Consider the following 18,904-nt stretch of genomic DNA (forward strand, 5'->3'; position numbering starts at 1 on the left):
TCATTTAATCTTTTAGGGAAATGTAAGGGATATTTCGAAAATATGTAAAAAAAAATTTTTTGAATTTAAGTTCAAAATTTGAGGAAATACATTAAACACTAAAAATAATTCTTCATTAATAAAAACAGAGTGATAAAAAAATTAAAAAATAAAAAAGTAAAATTATCTTAAAATCATAAAAATTAAACTGATCCTACACAGTTGGTGATATTTTAATTACAGGATTAGCAATATTCAATAAAAACAAAACTTATAAAAGTTAATTAAAATTTGAATAATTTTATTTTTTTTTATTTTTTAATTTCTTAATAATCTCTCTCAATCTATTGATATCAAGTTTATATATATAAGAAATTGTAAAGCATAAAAGATATCACTAACTTATAATAAAAACATAAATTTTAATGAAGCTACCAAAAATTAATAGAAAAAATATATGTTTTAAATATAGTGAGCAGTTATTAATAATTATAAAGTAATTAAAATTTTTTTTATTACAAAAGAATTCATTAAAATTAAACAAAAAAAAACTTTAAACTTAGGTTAAATATTATTCACAATTAAAGAATATCAATTTGTGCTTTATTAAATATTTAATTAATTTGGCTAATCATCTAGCTAAATTGGTTACTTGATATCTTAATTATGTTTTTCAGATTCTAAATTTTACATATAAATTTGCTTTAAGTCATTAGATATTTCTAAAAAGGAGGGTCTTTCTAGATAGTTATGTTTCCAACATTTTTCAATAACGCTCTAGATTTCTGGTGGGCATTTGTCATCAAATTCTTCTCTTTCTCCTGAAATAACTGTTTTATGCACTTCACCTACATTAGAATGAGTAAATATAATTTTAGTATATACCATTTCCCAAATAGAGTTTCCAAGCATGTAAACATCGCTTTGAGGATAATAATTCCTTTTATCTTCCATGGATTCTGGAGAGTAATGTCTTGTACTACCTCTAACAATAGAATCCTTATCTTCTTCAATCGCACTCAAACCAAAATCACAGATTTTTAAGGTGCAGTTTTTATCTAACTGAGTAAGATTTTCTTTAATTTAAAATAACAATTTAAAAATGATTTAAACTTAATTAATTACAATAATCAAAGTTTTGATCTGAATGGCTAATTAGAATGTTTTTTGTTTGAATATCTCTGTGCAGGATCCCAGAAACAGACATCTAATGTAAGCCTAAAGAAAGTTCACTTAAAGCCCTGATAAATTCGTTGTTAAATGGTTTTTGATCCCAATTCTTTCTATTTCTACAGATGAAATCCAAAACATTTTAGTTTGAAGTAAGTTCTAAGACTAAATAAAACAAGTGTTTATACTGTCCAACTCCATATAGATGTACTACATTTGGGTGCCTACTTAAAATTAAAGCTCTCAATTCCCTTAAAAAGCATTTAATTTTCTAAGATTTTTCCTTCTCTAGTGAGTAAACCTTAACAGCTACTGGCCTACCTTTATAGGTAGCTTTGTGAACGGATGCTTAAACTCCAAATCCAAGCTATTAAGTAAAATCTAAGTCTGTAATTTCTTCATACTTAATTGAATCATAGCTAAATTTAATTATATCCTCTAAATTAGGGATATCCAAGACGATTTTTTCTTCTATCTTCTCTTCTTTTAAAACATTTGCGTTTACATACTTGATGTTATTTTATAGGTGATAATTGTATAAATCAGCCCCAGTGTATGCTGAAAAGTCTTAGCCAGAGTTGCAAAGCTGTCTTACTAAAGTAGAACTCATTTCTTGTGAGTTTTCTTTATCTTCTATTATAATAATATTCTACTAATACTTCTGAAGCTTATTTTTTTCTATTATTTATTAAGGATGAATGCTAATATTTTAGCTAGGTCTGTTCTCAACAAAAACAATAGGGCCATTTTTAGATTTTCTTGCAAGTAGTTCAAATTTATCAATACCTGTAACTGTGATAGCTTAAATTTGATCTTACTTCTACATTTGGCATAACCTAAAGTATTTATTCAAAGTATCTTAAAGACGAAGAGTAGCCACAGCTAGTCCTTTATTTGTCGATTAGTTATACAGGTAGCTATAAATCATGATATCTGGATGATCTTAGACAATAATTTAGCACATCTTTAATCTGTGAATATCAATATCTCTTAACTCCTTTTGCTTAACATTCAACTTTTTAGCTAAGCATTCTATCTAAGTCGGAATTAAGAAGAGACCTATGATGTTTATATCAGGTCTCATTACCTGGATCTATCTTTGAGCGCATTCAATAGTTTTTAGATGATTCAAGTGAATAGGATAGAAAGAGCCTCCTAAAGTTAAAACAACATTCAGTTTCTTTGGGTCTATCTTCTTCAATTTACTTAAAATCTCACTATAGTATTTTTAATCTTCTGAAGTCTATAAAAAAATTTTAAAAAACTTTAAAAAAGCAATTTTTTTGAATAAATTATTACATCTATTTAGTCTTATCCTTATTGTGAATGATCTTCCATTTATTTTGAATCTATTATGATATTTGCTTTAATTATTTATTATTTATTTAATTTATTTTCATGCACGATTACTCATATAAAGCACTAAATGCTGTTGATTAAATATTAATTTAAATTCTTCCAGACACTTTTTGATTGTATTTGTCAGATAGATATTTAGTTTTCTTACTTGATAATTAATATGTTCTTTATCAAAACAGAATATATATAGATATATTAGACATTAACAAAAGATAAAAACTCTACTTAAATTAATTAAGCATCTGTGCTTAAAAGAAATTAATGATGATTTTTTACAAACTTTCATAATATTTTTAACAACTTACAAATTGAAATAAATTCTAATTTTGTTTTTAACTTATTTCAATACTTTAAAAATATTTATATCTAATATAGAAACTATATTTTTATAAATAATTCAATATTAATAATAAAATTATTTAGATAAATAAATCAATATTATGTATTTTTATATATTGCTTATGTGGTATTTATTTTATGAATGTTAAAATGTTACTTTCTGCCAAATATAAAGAAATAATCTTCATTTATACTATTTTTAATAGAGTTAATTTTATATCAAATGTAATTATTTATCTTTTAAAGTACTCTTTTTAAAAATAATAATCATTTTTTAGGAGTATTTAAATTATTTTCAAAATAAAATTTAGTTCTATTCATGCTGCTTGAGAAAATAAAATATTATGAAGATCTTATTAAATTTGGTTTTTTCAGATAGAGATAATCCAATTTTTTTAATTTTTTGATATCATCAATACAATTAAATGTATCTTAGAAATAGTTTGTGGTTACTATTTTAAAAACTACTTTATGACAACTAATACTATTGTAAAAATATTATTTTATCTATTACTTTAGAAAGTTTTTTAGACACTCATTTTATTTAAATTAAAAACATAAATATTTATTTATTCTATATTTAAATGTATCTATAACAAATAGTTTCTGGTTACTATTTTAAAAACTACTTTATGTCTACTAATACTATTGTAAAAAATATAATTTTATCTATTACTTTAGAAAGTATGTTAGATACTAATTTGATTAAAATTAAAAACATAAATATTTATTTTTTCTATATAAAAAAATTTTCTTTAACTTAAGTTTTGGTTTATTTATCTTAGAATTTATTGTTTAAATTTTAAAATATTATCTTAAAATAAAATTTTTATTTGAGTTAGTTTTTATCTATCTATTTTTTTGTTTATTTGATTTATTTATATGCTTATTTAATTATTTATTTATTGAGAGTATCTTAAAATAAATGATAAAAATAAACTAAAAAATAACTAGACACAGAAATATTTAATAATTATAAATATAATTAACATACCAATTTATAATTTATTCTTTTTAAATAGACAAATATCTCTTTAAAAAAATAAAACCTTAAGATAAGTAAATACAATAAATACTATTTTATAATAAAAATATTTTATTTATTTTTAAAATTAATTTATATTTTGAAATAAACTATTAAAAATGTTTTCTTAAAGAATAATATTGTTATTTAACTTACTTAAAATTATGTTTTTTGTTGTTTGAAATTGAGTTTTTTATTTATTAAGAGCAAATGTTTGTGCAAAATATAAAAATAAATATATATTTTTTAATTTAAATATAAATTATAAAAAGTTTTTAGAATTATAAAATTTATTTATTTATTTTTGGTAAATTAAATAAATATACCAAAAAAGAAGACAAAATTAAAATAAGATGAGTTTTTTGTGTTGTGTTATTTATTTATTTAAGTCTTTTATTATTTTCAAAGCATTTATAGATTACTTACTAACCATTCTACGTTTTTTTCTTAAGCTTCTCATAATTAATTACTTTAGATGATAAAATAGTAAATATATCTCTTTAAATGTTGCTCATATTATGAGAATAACTATGATTATTTATGGTAAACGAATTTCTTAATTTTAAAAATTTATTTTATTCTTGTTGGATCTAATTATTTTAAAATTTGTTATTATAATAAGAATAAGTGTACATATAGATAATTAATTATTTTATTTATTTATTTAAGGGATTTATAGTTAAATTTATGGTTTTATTCGTTTTTTGTTTGGTTATTATTATTTTTCATTATCTTAATTAATTAATTAGTTAATTGATTTATTGATTAGTTATTTAATTATTTCTGTTAAAATTGCTTTGTTTTTTGATTAATTATTTGAATTAAAAATTTCAAAATTTAATCAATATATTTTATTTATTTATTTATTTGTCAGGAAAATTGCACGCCTAAGGCATAGTACTGATTGGCCTTTTAAATAGATTTTGGATTATCTATTTTTCCTTCTTCTGAAGGAGCGATGTTTTCAATGTTATTACTATTATTATTGTTGTTATTGTTAGTTGTGATACTGTTTGTATGTATGAATTCGCTAATATTTGAATATTTATTATCCTTGGGATTAAATGACAGATTCCATTTCTGATCATACTTTTCTAGATTTTCTTTAATTGTACGAATTGTTTCTTTTTTCAAGATACGATTCACATCATTTGCAACTACTAAAGAGTGATATGACCCACAAGCCATCTATTTGAAATAAATAAATTATTTTTAAATTAAACTAATATTTCAAAGAAATATATATAAATACGCTGTAAGTTGTGACATCTTATAAATATGTTATTGGACGAGGCACAGAACTGTTTTATCCTGTTTCGCCTATACCGAGTTACCCGTGTTTATGCATACCTAAAATATTTAATTTGTCATTAAGATACTTAAAAAACAAAATTAGTAAATTATAATTACCCCATGCAAATAGCATGTAATGCTTTGTGTCAGCAACAACTAGAGCCAGTGAGTGATTGTGTCCACAAGAGACATGCAAAACAGGAATCTAATGGAAGCAATCCATTTTCTTTGGAATAAAAACATCTGTTACTGCTCTTTTTTAATCTTATGGTTTGTATTGATCTAAAATAAATACAAAAATTATAATTTTCAAATATATTAAAAAGTAAATTTTTTACCTAAAATATTGTTTGTAGTTGAAGTTATTTTAATGGGCTCTTTCTCCAATCCAAGCTAGTTTGAATCATTTAATCCACAGCAAAAGATCTAATGTAAAAATAATTAATTTAAAATAAAATCAAAATATAAAAATGAATAAATGAATGATATAATAATTACTTCTTTATTCGAACTCATGAACATAGAGAATGTTTGCCCTGAATAAATCTATTTTTATTTAAACATCTTTATTTGAGATTATGGTTAAATTTTTATTTTACTTTTTCTATTTTATTTAACTTAGGGATCAGCTAAGGTTCATAGACAGGATAGGTATCGGTTTGCATACCAAGTCCAATTTAGCCATTCATGTTATATCCCCAACCGTATACTTGTCCGTTCAATGCCAAAGCTAAACTGTGGGCTTCACCTGCTGCTATTTAAATAACACCAACGCCTTCTAAATTTCCTTTTACTCTTTTTGGTGTTGTTAAGTAGCATTTCTCATTTGTAAACAGTTTTTTATCAATACCAAGCTATCCTCCTTCATTTCTACCCCAACTATAAACTTGGCGATTTTTAGTTAAAACAAGTGAGTGGAGACCACCACATACAATGAAGTCTACATTTAAACCCTTCAGTGCTTCAATAATTTTTGGAGATGGACACACATCTTCGTTTCCATGTCCAAGCAAACCTCCTTCTCCTATATTAACATGATAATCATTTAAATTTTAAATAATAATAAAATTAAAAAAAAAAATTACCGTTTCCCCAACTAAAAACTTGACCTATATAGTCTAAGGCTAGTGTATGTTCAGAACCACAAGAAACAGATTGAATATTTGTAAGAGCGGGGATGGGAGTTGGGAATGGAACAGATGATGGTGATTTTTCTCCTAGACCTAGTTAGGAGTGAGAATTATCACCCCATGCTAGAACAGTTCCTGCATATGTTATAGCAACACTGTGCTGATAACCACAAGCTACAGACGTAACTATTGTATCCTTTAAGGGCACGATTAATTTAGGGAAATTCACCTTTATTTTTTTGCTGAGTAAATTTTATTTTGGGTCATATACGTTACCCATTTAACCTTCAGTGTTCTAACCCCAAGAAAACATTACTCCTACAGCATCCTTTTTAGAAAAAGTGCTGTAATCTTTTTCAAGAATCTGAACAATATTTCCAGACTAATTTGATTGGATGTATCCTTTATTTTTACTTTCAATTCTCTGTGATTTAGGAGTTGCTTAATCGAATTTATCTGAATGGCTTGATACTGAGGAGCAAGATGAATTCGCATGGAAAACATTTTGCATTATTGAAAGTTAGAAAGCTCTCAAACTGCTTATTTCCCAAATAACTCCTGATTCTTAGAAAATTAGTAAATTCTACATAAGCCATTTAAATAAACCATCATTTTTTCTTAGTGTTGAGGTTAAAACGTCAATGATTGGAGAATTTTCATCCAAAGTTTGGTATTCTGTCCAATGATTAAAAGGTAAATTGTTTTCTAATTGTTAAGGGTTTGGTTCGTTTTAAGATAACGTAGTAGGTTGGAGGTTCTCTTAATTTTATCTTAGAGAAATAAGTGATGTAAATGTTGAAGGTAAATCTTTATCTAAATTAGCATTTTTTAAATTATACTCAAAGGGTTTAAAAGGATCCCAGTAAATATAGTGATTAAATTTGTAGTAGTTGAAGACATTCTTTTACATGCTAAATTGGATGCTGTCATAAAGTTCTTCTACATACTCAGCATCATGCTTTTTACCTTGCAATCTAGCAATAATACTCAATCTCCATGCAATAAATAGTTCCCATGGAACAACAGTACTTCCTCTACCTCTTGGATCTCCGTATAATTTATGAATTGCTAATAAAGCCATCATATAAGACTGCTCGCATTCTAACAAAGATTTTGTTTCTTATAAAATACCTATCCAAGTGTAAATAGTTATTGCTAATTCAGCTGAGAAAGTGTATTAATTTTATAGAAAAGGTTAAATCTTTTCATTCATTATATTTTTTACAAATTCTTCATCATCTTTGCCTATTTTTTTTATATTTCACAAAATTTAAAAATAAATTTTAAATCAAGAATTTTAAGTTTTGATTAAACTTAATAAAAAAATATTTTAATTAAAATGAATTTTATTGGAATAAGTAAAAAAATTAAAATAAATTTTATTGGATTAAGTAAAAAATTAAAATAAAATTTTACTGATAAAAAATGAGTCAAATAATTAAAATATGTAAAGATCAAGGAAGAAATTTTGTTCTGCATTTAATGAGTAGAGATTTCCAAAAATGCAGTTTAAATAGGATATTAAATCTTTTAGAATTTCTCCTGTTGGCATGTAGTAAGCATCAGAGAGTAATCCATTTTACTAGTCCTTAGAAATTTTGTAAAGAGAACTAGGAAGTTAAATTTAGACAAACCTAAAAGAAATGAATTTTATTTAAAATATTTTTAAGATTTATAAATAAATTTACTTTTGAACATTCTCCTAAGAAAGTTTTATTAAAAATAAATAAGCTATTTCTTTAATTGTTAGATAAGGAATTGATTCGTAAACAATGTGAGTTATGTCTTGAGGTTTAGGCACAACATTTCTTATTGTGAAATAATATTTATCGTTTCTGATATTTCTTTCTAAGTCTGCAGATAAAGTTATTTACAGATGAAGCTGACAAGTGATCATTAAAATTCCTGCATTTTATTAAGCGACCGAAATAAGTTCTTTAATAAATTAGCTGCTTTGATAGAAAGCCAGTGCACTTTCACTAAGGATTACTTAAGAATGATATATTGTCCTTAACCTGTACAGATTCAACCCTTAGATAATCTCTTGCAGTCCTAATGCATCTTCACTATTCTAATATTTTTAAAAATTAATATTTAAAATGAATTGAAATATTTCCTATATAATTATAATAACATACTGGATCTCCTTTAATTAGCAAACTTAAATATCTGCAAAGAGTATTTTTAAATAAATTATCTGAGAATATGTCATTTTTTTCTTATGTATCATCTGAAACACCATTAGAAATTTGGCTTTTCTTTTGAGATAATATTGGATCTTGCGAGATCAAAGATAATTTTTTAAAAGTTCCTGAGGTAGTTTCAGAAATTATTTGCTTCAGAACCCTCACAATTATATCACATCCTAAAATATTCTTGGCTCTTTAAAATTAAAAATTAAATATATTTCACTATGTTTTAAGAATGATATATTTTTTTACTTTTAGGTCTTTAACAAAGAGTAAACAACCATAGCATAGCGCATATTAACTCCCTTTTTGTGGAATTGTTCAACTAAAGATTTAGCTGAGATAACAACATCGCTTCTATCAAGAATGGCTACCAATTAGTCTATTTATTTCTTAATGGTCTATGATAAATAAGTTTCTCTTTGTTCGTTGATCAACAAAGAAAAAGAAGATTTTTGTTGTCTTAATTATTCAGAACTTAATATAAAAATAATTTTTTAAAATCTAGATTTAATTTTATCAAAAATTACTTTGGAACATTTAGAATTTAGTTAATGTCCTCGGAATAAACTAATGCTGGATTTATAACACAGTTTTGATTAAGCATTTTAGCAAAAATTAGCACATTTCCATAAACATTTTTTATTTCCCTAATAAATTTAATATAAAATTTTATTTTTATTTAATAGAAAAAAAAATTACTTGGATTTTCTTTATGCTAAATTGAGTAATTCGCTGGCTCTTTTATTCAAATTAAAACGATTGGAGTCATGTTATGACATGAAAATCATTTTAAAAAGCCAACCATGCTTTTTAAATGAGATTTAATCTAGCTTGTATGAAGAGCTCTTCTGCTGGTTTTACTATTCTTACTATTTTTCTATTTTCTACTAGTTATAATTCAATGAAGCATATTTAAAATTAATATCTGGATAACCCATAGCCTTTTTCAAAGAGTTTATTTCTATGAATCCATCTTTAGGAGGCTATTAAAATACTATGCCATCAGTAATATCCTAACTAATTTTAAACATTAGATTGCTTTCACAATGCTTTGGCATCAAGTCTCTCGCATTATTTATAATATAAAAAATATTTTGAATTGGCTATTATGGACCTCCATTTTCTTCTATTTTATGGTAAAGTTTCAGGTTGTTTTCTTTTAAGTTCTTCAATAGATAAGTGTTATTATAAGCGCTGTATAAATTGAAGCCACCTTTTTAATAAAAATACAATCAATTAGTTAATTTTTATTTTAATATAAAAAATATTTTCTACTCTATCTGACAAGACCTTCCTCGATAGAGTTATTTTTAGTGTATATATAAGGAGTTCCATAAATTACAAAAGAAGAACTCTCAACAATACTTATGAATGGGAGCAAGTAATTGACAAATATAGGAGATTAATTCATAATATTGTTGACTTTGAAAGAAGAATCATTTTGTAAATACTCAAGTCCGATATGCTTTAGTGCTTTTAGTTCACATTTGGCATGTTTTGCTTTTTTCTTTGATAAAAGTCTAAAATAAACTCCTTTCCAAATAAATCCTCTTAACCACAAGGGAGAAAATGCTTCAGGTAGAGTGTCACAATATGGGTTTTCCGTTTATAACTTAATTTTTTAATTTGAATTATAATTAGTTTTTAAGATAAAAGCTTAATTTTATGTGAATAATAAAAAACATTTATTTAATTATTTACGCTGGGTTTTTTAATTGGAGAAAGCGGAGGCTAAGTGTTAAGCTGCATTTAGACTTAATTAAACTAAGATTGCTAAGTTTTTAGATTGGGTTACTCTGGTTGACCATCGCTTTTATCTGAATGACATAACTTAGCACCTGACTAGCTGTTTACACTACTTGTTTTTCTCTTTTTCATGTTAAGAGTTTAAGGAGGAAATTCAAACTAAGAGGCAAATTAAGTGTTATTAAAGGTGCTATTAGCGACAGCAGTAACAAACCACCTAAAATGATCATTTATTATAGTTAGTTTCTTGTAAAAAATAGTCTCTTGCATATTCATGTTAATTTTATTTGCACTGTTTTTCTCCTATTTTTTAATTAAATTTAATATTAAAAATAGAGTAAAAACTAAATTAAAATTGAAAAAATTCTAAATCTTTAATTGAAAATTCACTGGCTTTTTAGAAATTCTATAACCAAAAGCAAATTTTTATCAAAAAATAAATTATTTGTTGATATTACAAAAAAAAATAGAAATTATTTGAAATTTTTATTTTTATTTTACCTTGTAAAGTTAGACAAGTTCTTCGTACCAAGCTCTTTCTCTCATAGAGATAATTTACTAAAAAATTTCTTAATTAGGGAAATTTTTAGATTTGCTATCTTTATCTAAGACTTTAGTAACCTAAGCTGTCTAGTACTTTTCAAGTAATTTTGTCCAGTCCTAGAAATTAGAAAATTAAGCTGCTTATGAGGAGAAATTATTGTTTTATTAAGCATCAAGATCTGCAAGAGTAGATCCATGAGTGGATTTTGTTTGCATTTTTACTAATTCGTGCATGTACATTTTGCTTTCCTTTTCGGAGAAGTAGCAGTACAATTCGAATCCTTTCTTTTTCGAATTAACTTGTTTCTAAAATTGATGGTTTGAGAAGATAAAAATGTCGTTTCTACAAATAATTGTGTTTGTCATTTGCTAATAATTTTCTTTGTAAATACTAGAACGATTATTTTAGCTGCCTCGTTCTTGGCTTTTAGGTTTATTTTAAAGTATCTATTCAACATTATCAATACTCTCTCCTTCCATATAAGACTATCCTACTATTTATTAAGAGTTTTACAAATTAGAACCTTAATTTTGAATAGGTTATGTATTAGCATTTGCAGATTTTATTTGCATATTTTTATTGCCTTAAGGAATAGTTGAAATATTGCTTTATTCTTACTATTGTCCATTAGTGTGAATGCCATTTTACAACTTTGTATTTTCTTTGTTAGAAGTGAAAGGGGAGGTAGTAGCATTACTAACCTCTTGATTTTTTTATGTGCTCTGCTAATTCGCATCTTGTTTATCATTAAATTGCAATTAAACTTATTCTAAATTGAGAACATCCTTCCTTGCAGACTAAGGATTAACTCCTCCATTTATAATTTTATCATTTTTTGCATTATTAAGCATCTCATATTCAGCATTTTCTTTTGAAGAATAAATATTATGCTAATTATTTTAACTTAGTTTATTATTATTATTAATAGCCATATCACTTTATCCCTAATTGGCGCTACCACCAACATGATCATCCTTTTATTTAATGCAAATAATTCAAAATCATTTTTTATTTAATAAACTAATTTAAATTTTTGGGTTTTCTACAAATCTTCTTCAAGTGTAAATAAAAAAGATAGCATAAAAAGCAGACGAAAAACAATAAAAATAAATTTTTGTTTTCGCTATCAATCCAAAGAAAAAAGGAAGAATCGCTATTACCTGATGCTCATTTGTGTTCTTAGTCAGGTGCTTAGTAGAAGCCTGATTATTATTGCTTTGCATCCAATTATTGTTTTAATCATTTTAATTATTTGACTATAAAGATTGTTTTTGCTATGGCTGTTGGTGTAGCTTTTGGCCTGGCTACTAATGTTAGCCAGTTTTGCCGTCTTGCTTTTATTTACCACAACAGCTGCCCATACCTAAACTTATTTGCTTGACTTGCCTTTTTTATTGTAACCTCTTTTGACTTAGTATTGAAATGCAATTCTATATCGGCTGAAGTTGTTATATTTATAATATTTGTTTGAGTAAATCTGGTTACCTTAGTAATTATTTATGTCTTTTCAATCAATCGTTTAAAATAGATTTGAATTCACTCTATACTTCTAATAATAGAGTAGCAAGCAAGCAATATATGTATTTTTCTTTCTTTTTGTTATTAATTTTTTAATTAATTTTTCAAAAGATCCTTTTATTTACTTTACTTTACTTGACTAGATCTGATTGCATGAATGAATATATACATACATATATACCTACATATTTTTCAATTCAATTAAATAAAAATCAATTGAAAAAAAAATGAATAGACCTGTTTTGTTTCTTTCTTTATTTCACTCATTTATTCATTCAATCTTTCATTCATAAATTCATAATGAGAGTATATTTTCTTTGAATTACTTCATATTTAATTTTAAGATTGATTTTGATTTCTTTTTTCTATGTGTATTTAAAACTATCCTTGTATAAGGCAATTATAAAATTGTTAACTTTACTAAATTAAATTAAATTCCATCATGTCATGTAATGTAATGTCGTCATTGTTAATTCAATTTTTTGATAAAACAAATAATAAATAAATAAATAATTCTGAATTCTAACAAACAGTACCAGCTACATTATTTTCTATATAATTTTGAATAAAAATGATGATTGGCAATAACTAATTTTTTATTTTAAATAAATTTTATAAACTAGATTTGCATGGGAATTTTGAAACAAAAATTATTAATTAATTAACTTATTTTATTGTAGACGAAAGCATAAGTAACAAATAAATATTTAAAATATTATGAAATATTTTTATTTACCAATTTTTATCAATTAAATTTTTGTAATTTTTAATTTTTTAAAAAAACAATTAATTTTAAATTTAAATATGCTAAAAACCAAGATACAAATAAAATTTAGTTAAAAAATTAATAAAAAACAATAAATTATTTATCTTAGCTTTATTCAAAGTAATGAAATCATTTAATATCACAAAAATTTATTTTCTATTTTTCAGAATGCATTTCAAAAAATTTATTTGAAAAAAATATTTTACTTTTATTAAACTAAATTTTTGAAAAAATACTTTAAAAGAATAATTGATTTAATTAAAAAACAATCCCTCCCTTTTCACATGCAGAATTTTTTTTTTTGAACAATTAAGCATCTTTTCAGCTTAAAAGAAACTCACAATAAACATGAAAGGAAAATTGTTTAAAGTGCCGTTTAATTTTTATTTACAATATATTTATGGTTTTTATTAAATACAATTTTTGCAGTAGGTTCTTCATCTTATTCAGTAAGACAGTACTCCATGAGACTCACTTCTTGTATCGATTTTTTTTCACTCTTATTTTACAAATTCTATTTACTTTGTTGTTGATGGACTTAAAGATAGTTATTGTTTTGTACTACTTTAATTTAGTTAGTATTATTATTGGTAAGGGTGTTTTGATTACCAAGATTTATATCATATGCCTTTGAAATGTTTCTGTCGCTTTTCATGCTACTAAGCTCACTCATTCCATGCTTTTAGTAATCCATTTCATTTTTGGTATTTACATTATTTGGCATAAACTTTAGAGAAGAATCAGCTAAATCTTTATTTTCATTTCTTGCATTTTCTTCTCTATATTAATTACCTTCTTAAATCTGTCTTTCTTCTTCTTAATCAAAGCTTAGATCATTGAATTTTTCAAGTCCATGCTGCTTCATTTTGATCTCAAAGTGTTTGTGATTAAAGCTGAAGAAATGCCTGATAAACTTTTCACAAATTTCTTTTTCAGTAAATGTCCTTATTTCTTTTGAATTTATTGTAAAATTTTCTTTCTTCATTATTTGCGCCTGCTTTAGCAAATGCAAATTTTCTGCTAAAAAGTTAGGGAATGTAAGTGTAAGGAGTGCTTCTTCTGAATCTTTAATACAAAATAATTTTTTAAAATTTATTTTAAATGTAAATAGAAATTCTAAATCAAAGAATGAATGAATGAATAAATAAATAATATATTTGAATTGTTTTATTTACCAAGCCTATTAGTAACTTTTTCATTGGGTTCTGTTATAGTATAGGGTTGAGGTTGAGAATTCTTTGTAGTGTTTGGTTATATATTAAAAGTTTTTTTATTGTTTATTAGAATGTTATTGTTAATTTTTTAAGATCCTTCAGTATTAATTATATTTACATTTTTCTTTTTGTCTTATATATCTTCGGTTGGTTTTTATTAAGTCTTTAATGGTTATTTAGGTTCTTCTTTCTTTTAGCCTAAATCAATTTCTTTTTCTTCTTCTTTTCTGTCATTCTGATGATTAAACACATTATAATAGTCGTCTTAATCATCTATGTCATTCAAGCCTTTGCCTAAACCGAAGTCGTCAAAATTATTTTTTTATTTAGTTTATTAGTATTTATATAAAGCTGCTTATTAACTAAGAATTGAGTGTTTATTTACATTTTCTTCTGTTTAAAATCTTATTTTTTCACCTATTTATTCAATTTTAAATTTAGTATAACTTTTGTAAAGAAATAAATAAATAATTTACCATTTTATATTTTCAAAATTATTGATTTATAGAAATTAATAGTGAAAATCCACTATTTACGTTTGTACTCTGAATCGGAGGCAAGTACTAAACGATCGGGTTTTTTCTCAGTTATTCGTTTAAATATTTTTGAGAAGAAACCTTCACTTTTTTTATTTTAAGTATCAGCAGAAACCTGCTTGTTATTATTATTGTTTTAAATGTTATTGGTTTATGTTGTGCCAATTTTTTTTTCATATTCAATGTTTATTTCTGCTTGTTGTGTATTGAAGGCTACTATGCTGCCTTCTTCTTTATCAATTTAATTTTCTATTGTATAGTTACCATGTTTCTCTTCAATTTTAGCGAGTTAACCCAGTTTTTAGGTTTTCTCTGCTTACTATGAAATGGTTTCATGATCTTATATTTTTTCTAAGGCAAAAGAATAAGGATTAGATTACGCATAAGGCAGATTCTAATCAACTATTAAGTTGTATTATTGCAAATCTAGTGTGTCCTTCGTTTTTACATTATAAATCATAAATTTTCCTAATATATGTTAAAATAATATTAAAATTATTTAAATAAATGATTATAAAGTTACCTTATCTAATGCTCAGATACTATCTTTTGAAAGTGTAATTTTTTAAATTAGAGTGGAAAACATTGATACAATTGCGCTTGCAAATAGCAACATCAATTATACCAGTGTATTCTAAGTCCACATTTTCAATGTATTTATAAATATCATTCTACTTTAGAACATCTAGATTGTTCTTTTTGTTGTTGAGTATTGTAATGACAGAAATAACTTCCATGCTTTCTTCTGATCGAATTAAATAAGTCTTCTTTTCTTTCGTGTCAACTACGAAAAATGTTTTCTTTTCCTGTTCACTATTATCATTAATAATGTTTTCTTATGTTTTAAGTGTCTGTTTTGTCTCTAATTTCTTCTTCACCTTTGAATCTCTTGTAGAATTTTATTATCCAGTTTCCAAAATCTCAATAAATGAACATTTATAAAGCTCTATGTGCTCGAGATTGATGCTTCTCTAAAATATTAAATAATGAAAAAGCTCAATAAAATATTGATAAACAAATATAAAATAAATATAATATGTTTTAATTTTGAATGATTTTTAAATATTTAAATAGAAAATAAAATTAAAGTTAAAGTAATTAAATCACTTTTAAATCAGTAGGCTTCACAGAAAAAAGTGTGTTAGTAGTAGGATTGATAAAGAAGAACAAGTTTGACCATTTGCCAACTTTTTTTTTACTGAGGCGGTAGAGCCAGCCTTTGCTTTTAGGTTTATTTTGCAATAGGTATTCATTTAATTCATTTTCTATGGTATTTTCTTGATAAGTGTGGATTTGTTTCATTCCATCTTTATTTTCGCTAACTTCATAGGGTTTCTGATAATTTTTAAAAAGGACTTCTTAAATTCTAGCTTAAGTGGATCCACTTGGCTAAATTGCTTTGTTTTCAAATTATCTTGGTTGCTTTGGCTGATTCGTCTGCTATTGCAGTTATTGTATATTGCTGTTTGTACCTGTAGAAGAATTGAATTATCCATTTTATAGAGAAGGCGAAAGAGATGGGTTATTGTTATTTTTTTGGTTAGAGTGTTGAGAGGAGTTGTTAAGGAGTCAGTTCTACTCAATTAATATTTATAAATCATTAATTAAAGCAGGATTAAAACATCCTTTTAATTTTGGACTAATGACCTAAAAATATTGAATAATATTCTGCTTTCTTTTTAACACTCCAGCTTAAACATTGCTATAAAAGCTAAATAGCTCCATTAATTGAATCTATTCAATACATTTTTTAATTTAGTAAGCAAAAGTTAAAAATGAAAGAAATATTTACAAAATCAATGTCCAAGTCTTTGTGCTTTTTAGAATATTTCATTAAATGCTTCAAAGTGAATGAAGTGTTTTCCTCAGTTAAGACTCTAAATATTTCCAAGCCTAAATTAAATGAATATAAAATTAATTTTTGGCTTTACATTAAAAAATGAATAGCATCAACAATAAACAAAAGAAAATAGAAAAGCAGTTAGTTAGTTATTTATGGAATAAATTAAGAAAAAATAATTACCTAGTCGAAAAGTTATTTCACATAGTGGAAGTAATTTTAAATTTAATTGCTTTATATCTTAACAGACAAAAAGCCCAAAATCTAGACAAATTTTAAAAAAAGTTATTAGTTATTAGTTATTATTATTAATAAAGAGTTTGTTTAAATAATTAATTTTAATTACTGAGAAAATCTACTAAACCTAATGAGTTTTTAGGAATTCTTTGATATAATAAGTCAGATTCACTCTATTTTTTTTAAAATAATAATAAATTATAATACAAACCAAATTAAACTAATCCAATTAATAAAATTAGAATTTTTCTTTTTCTCAATTTATATTCAATTTTACTGCATTTCGCTCGCGAATCTGCTGCAGAAATGCAGCAAAACTAAAACTCTTTCAAATTCTTTAATATTTTGTTCCATTTTTGATCATTTTAAATATAAATGAAATGAATTTTTTCTTCATTTTTAATGGTTTTATCTCAATTTACCTTTTATTATGATATTCCTAGTTTTTGCAATAAATAATGAAGCTCTTTATCAGTTATGATATTATTTGAGTCCGGCTTGCACCCAATCAACAAGTCACGCACTACAGGCACATTGTTCAAAACTATATTTTAAAAAAAATATTTCATTTAATAATGAAAAATGATATTTTCTAGTATAAATTAATAAAATTCTTATAACTTAAAAACTATCTATCTGTTTCCTAAAAATAAATATGATAAATTTTATTTCTATTGTTCTAAAATTTGTTAGTTAATTTATTTACTTTCTTCTTCAGGATTTTCGTCAAAGGACTGCTCTGATTGTACTGAAGGAGTGCTGTTATCGTTTAAGTTTTGTTACTTTGTTTGCTTTTTTCGCACAGTCTATTCGTAGTGAAAAGCATTTGATTGTATATTCATATTATATATTTTAAATGTGTTTATATTAGAATTCTAATTCTAGCGATCAGTTTAAGGAACACAAGAAGAAGACGCAAAATTCTGAGATGATTCATTTTATTCGGTTTTGATGTTCTGCTGAAAACCCTTTTTTTAACTTCCTGCTTGACTCATTTCCTCTTTAAGCAGTGACAGTTTGTAGTTAAATTTACTTATTTTCTTTGACCTAATTAATATTTTGTTATATAAATAATCCAGAAACTTTAATATTAAATTCGCTACTAGCTTGACTGGTTAATTGCTTAATGCAAAGAGAATTTAATTAATTATTTTCACAATATTTATATTATAAAATATACTTTGATTGACTTATTGATATATTCTTTCTCCCTAAAAAAAAGTATCACATATCGATTGATTTATTTATTTATTGGACAAACAAACAAACAAACAAACAAACAATTTCAAATGAATCAACTCAATAAATCAATCACCTTCAATTTATCCTTCTATGTGTATAATTTATATTATCATCTGAATTTTTTATATTTTATTTTATCAAAAGCATTTGTTTCAAACAAACAAATTTAATTGCTCAACTTTTATTAAAAACCATTAAATAATTCATTCAAATAACTGCCTCATAATAAAATTGTTATGATAACTCATCCATTTGAATAATACAAAAAATAAATTCAATTATGTTTCTTTGGTAAGTATTTTGTCTAAAATAAATGGTATATATCTGTCTATATTAAATTTAATAATACAAATTTAAAAATACAAAACAATAAAATCAGCCAGCGATCGATATCATTCTTAACCAGCTATATAAACAAATAAATAATTAAAATAAATTTACATTAAACTAAATCCTTATCTGTGATTAACATTACTAACTTAAATTATCATAAATAATATAAAAAAGTAAGTAATCTTAAAATAAAATTTATTTATTACATTTTAGTTAAATTTTTTAATTCTTATCTGCTGTAAATTCTAAATAAAATACCACTAAAATAAAAAAAATACAAAAAATATCAATGATGAATTTTATTCATAACACTAGTTTTTACCATAAATAAAAGCGGCTCTAATTATTGAGAGAATAGAATAGAAGAATTTAAATATTTTTTATAGCAAAAACCGCATTTGAAAAAAAAAATTAATGTAAATGTATAGGCAGTAACATGAAT

The 18,904-nt window shown here is 24.3% G+C and overlaps 3 protein-coding genes across 3 annotated transcripts; all 3 read right to left on the reverse strand. All coding sequences in view use genetic code 6, as the record gives it.

Moving 5' to 3' along the window:
• Positions 1-570: 570 nt before the first annotated feature.
• TTHERM_01082870 (protein kinase) lies at positions 571-2,487 on the reverse strand (the record flags this gene model as incomplete). The annotated part of the gene is made up of 3 exons (XM_001030440.1): positions 571-1,055; positions 1,105-2,392; positions 2,449-2,487. 3 exons carry the CDS (start codon positions 2,485-2,487, stop codon positions 571-573), a joined length of 1,812 nt encoding a protein of 603 aa, XP_001030440.1.
• A 2,254-nt stretch (positions 2,488-4,741) lies between these two features.
• On the reverse strand, positions 4,742-12,137 carry TTHERM_01082880 (chromosome condensation regulator RCC1 repeat protein; the record flags this gene model as incomplete). The annotated part of the gene is made up of 17 exons (XM_001030441.2): positions 4,742-5,059; positions 5,124-5,221; positions 5,282-5,446; positions 5,503-5,590; positions 5,663-5,710; positions 5,764-6,188; positions 6,250-7,539; positions 7,711-7,928; positions 7,983-8,365; positions 8,433-8,676; positions 8,736-8,960; positions 9,014-9,133; positions 9,186-9,699; positions 9,762-10,098; positions 10,188-10,535; positions 10,734-11,750; positions 11,937-12,137. 17 exons carry the CDS (start codon positions 12,135-12,137, stop codon positions 4,742-4,744), a joined length of 6,039 nt encoding a protein of 2,012 aa, XP_001030441.2.
• A 1,260-nt stretch (positions 12,138-13,397) lies between these two features.
• On the reverse strand, positions 13,398-17,729 carry TTHERM_01082890 (hypothetical protein; the record flags this gene model as incomplete). Its single annotated transcript, XM_001030442.3, has 10 exons — positions 13,398-14,125; positions 14,236-14,691; positions 14,751-15,278; positions 15,334-15,781; positions 15,918-16,145; positions 16,603-16,703; positions 16,834-16,914; positions 16,997-17,060; positions 17,310-17,431; positions 17,594-17,729. 10 exons carry the CDS (start codon positions 17,727-17,729, stop codon positions 13,398-13,400), a joined length of 2,892 nt encoding a protein of 963 aa, XP_001030442.3.
• Between the last annotated feature and the right edge of the window lie 1,175 nt (positions 17,730-18,904).

The sequence above is a fragment of the Tetrahymena thermophila genome (assembly GCF_000189635.1).
Source record: "Tetrahymena thermophila SB210 genomic scaffold scf_8254502, whole genome shotgun sequence".
NCBI lineage: Eukaryota > Ciliophora > Oligohymenophorea > Hymenostomatida > Tetrahymenidae > Tetrahymena > Tetrahymena thermophila.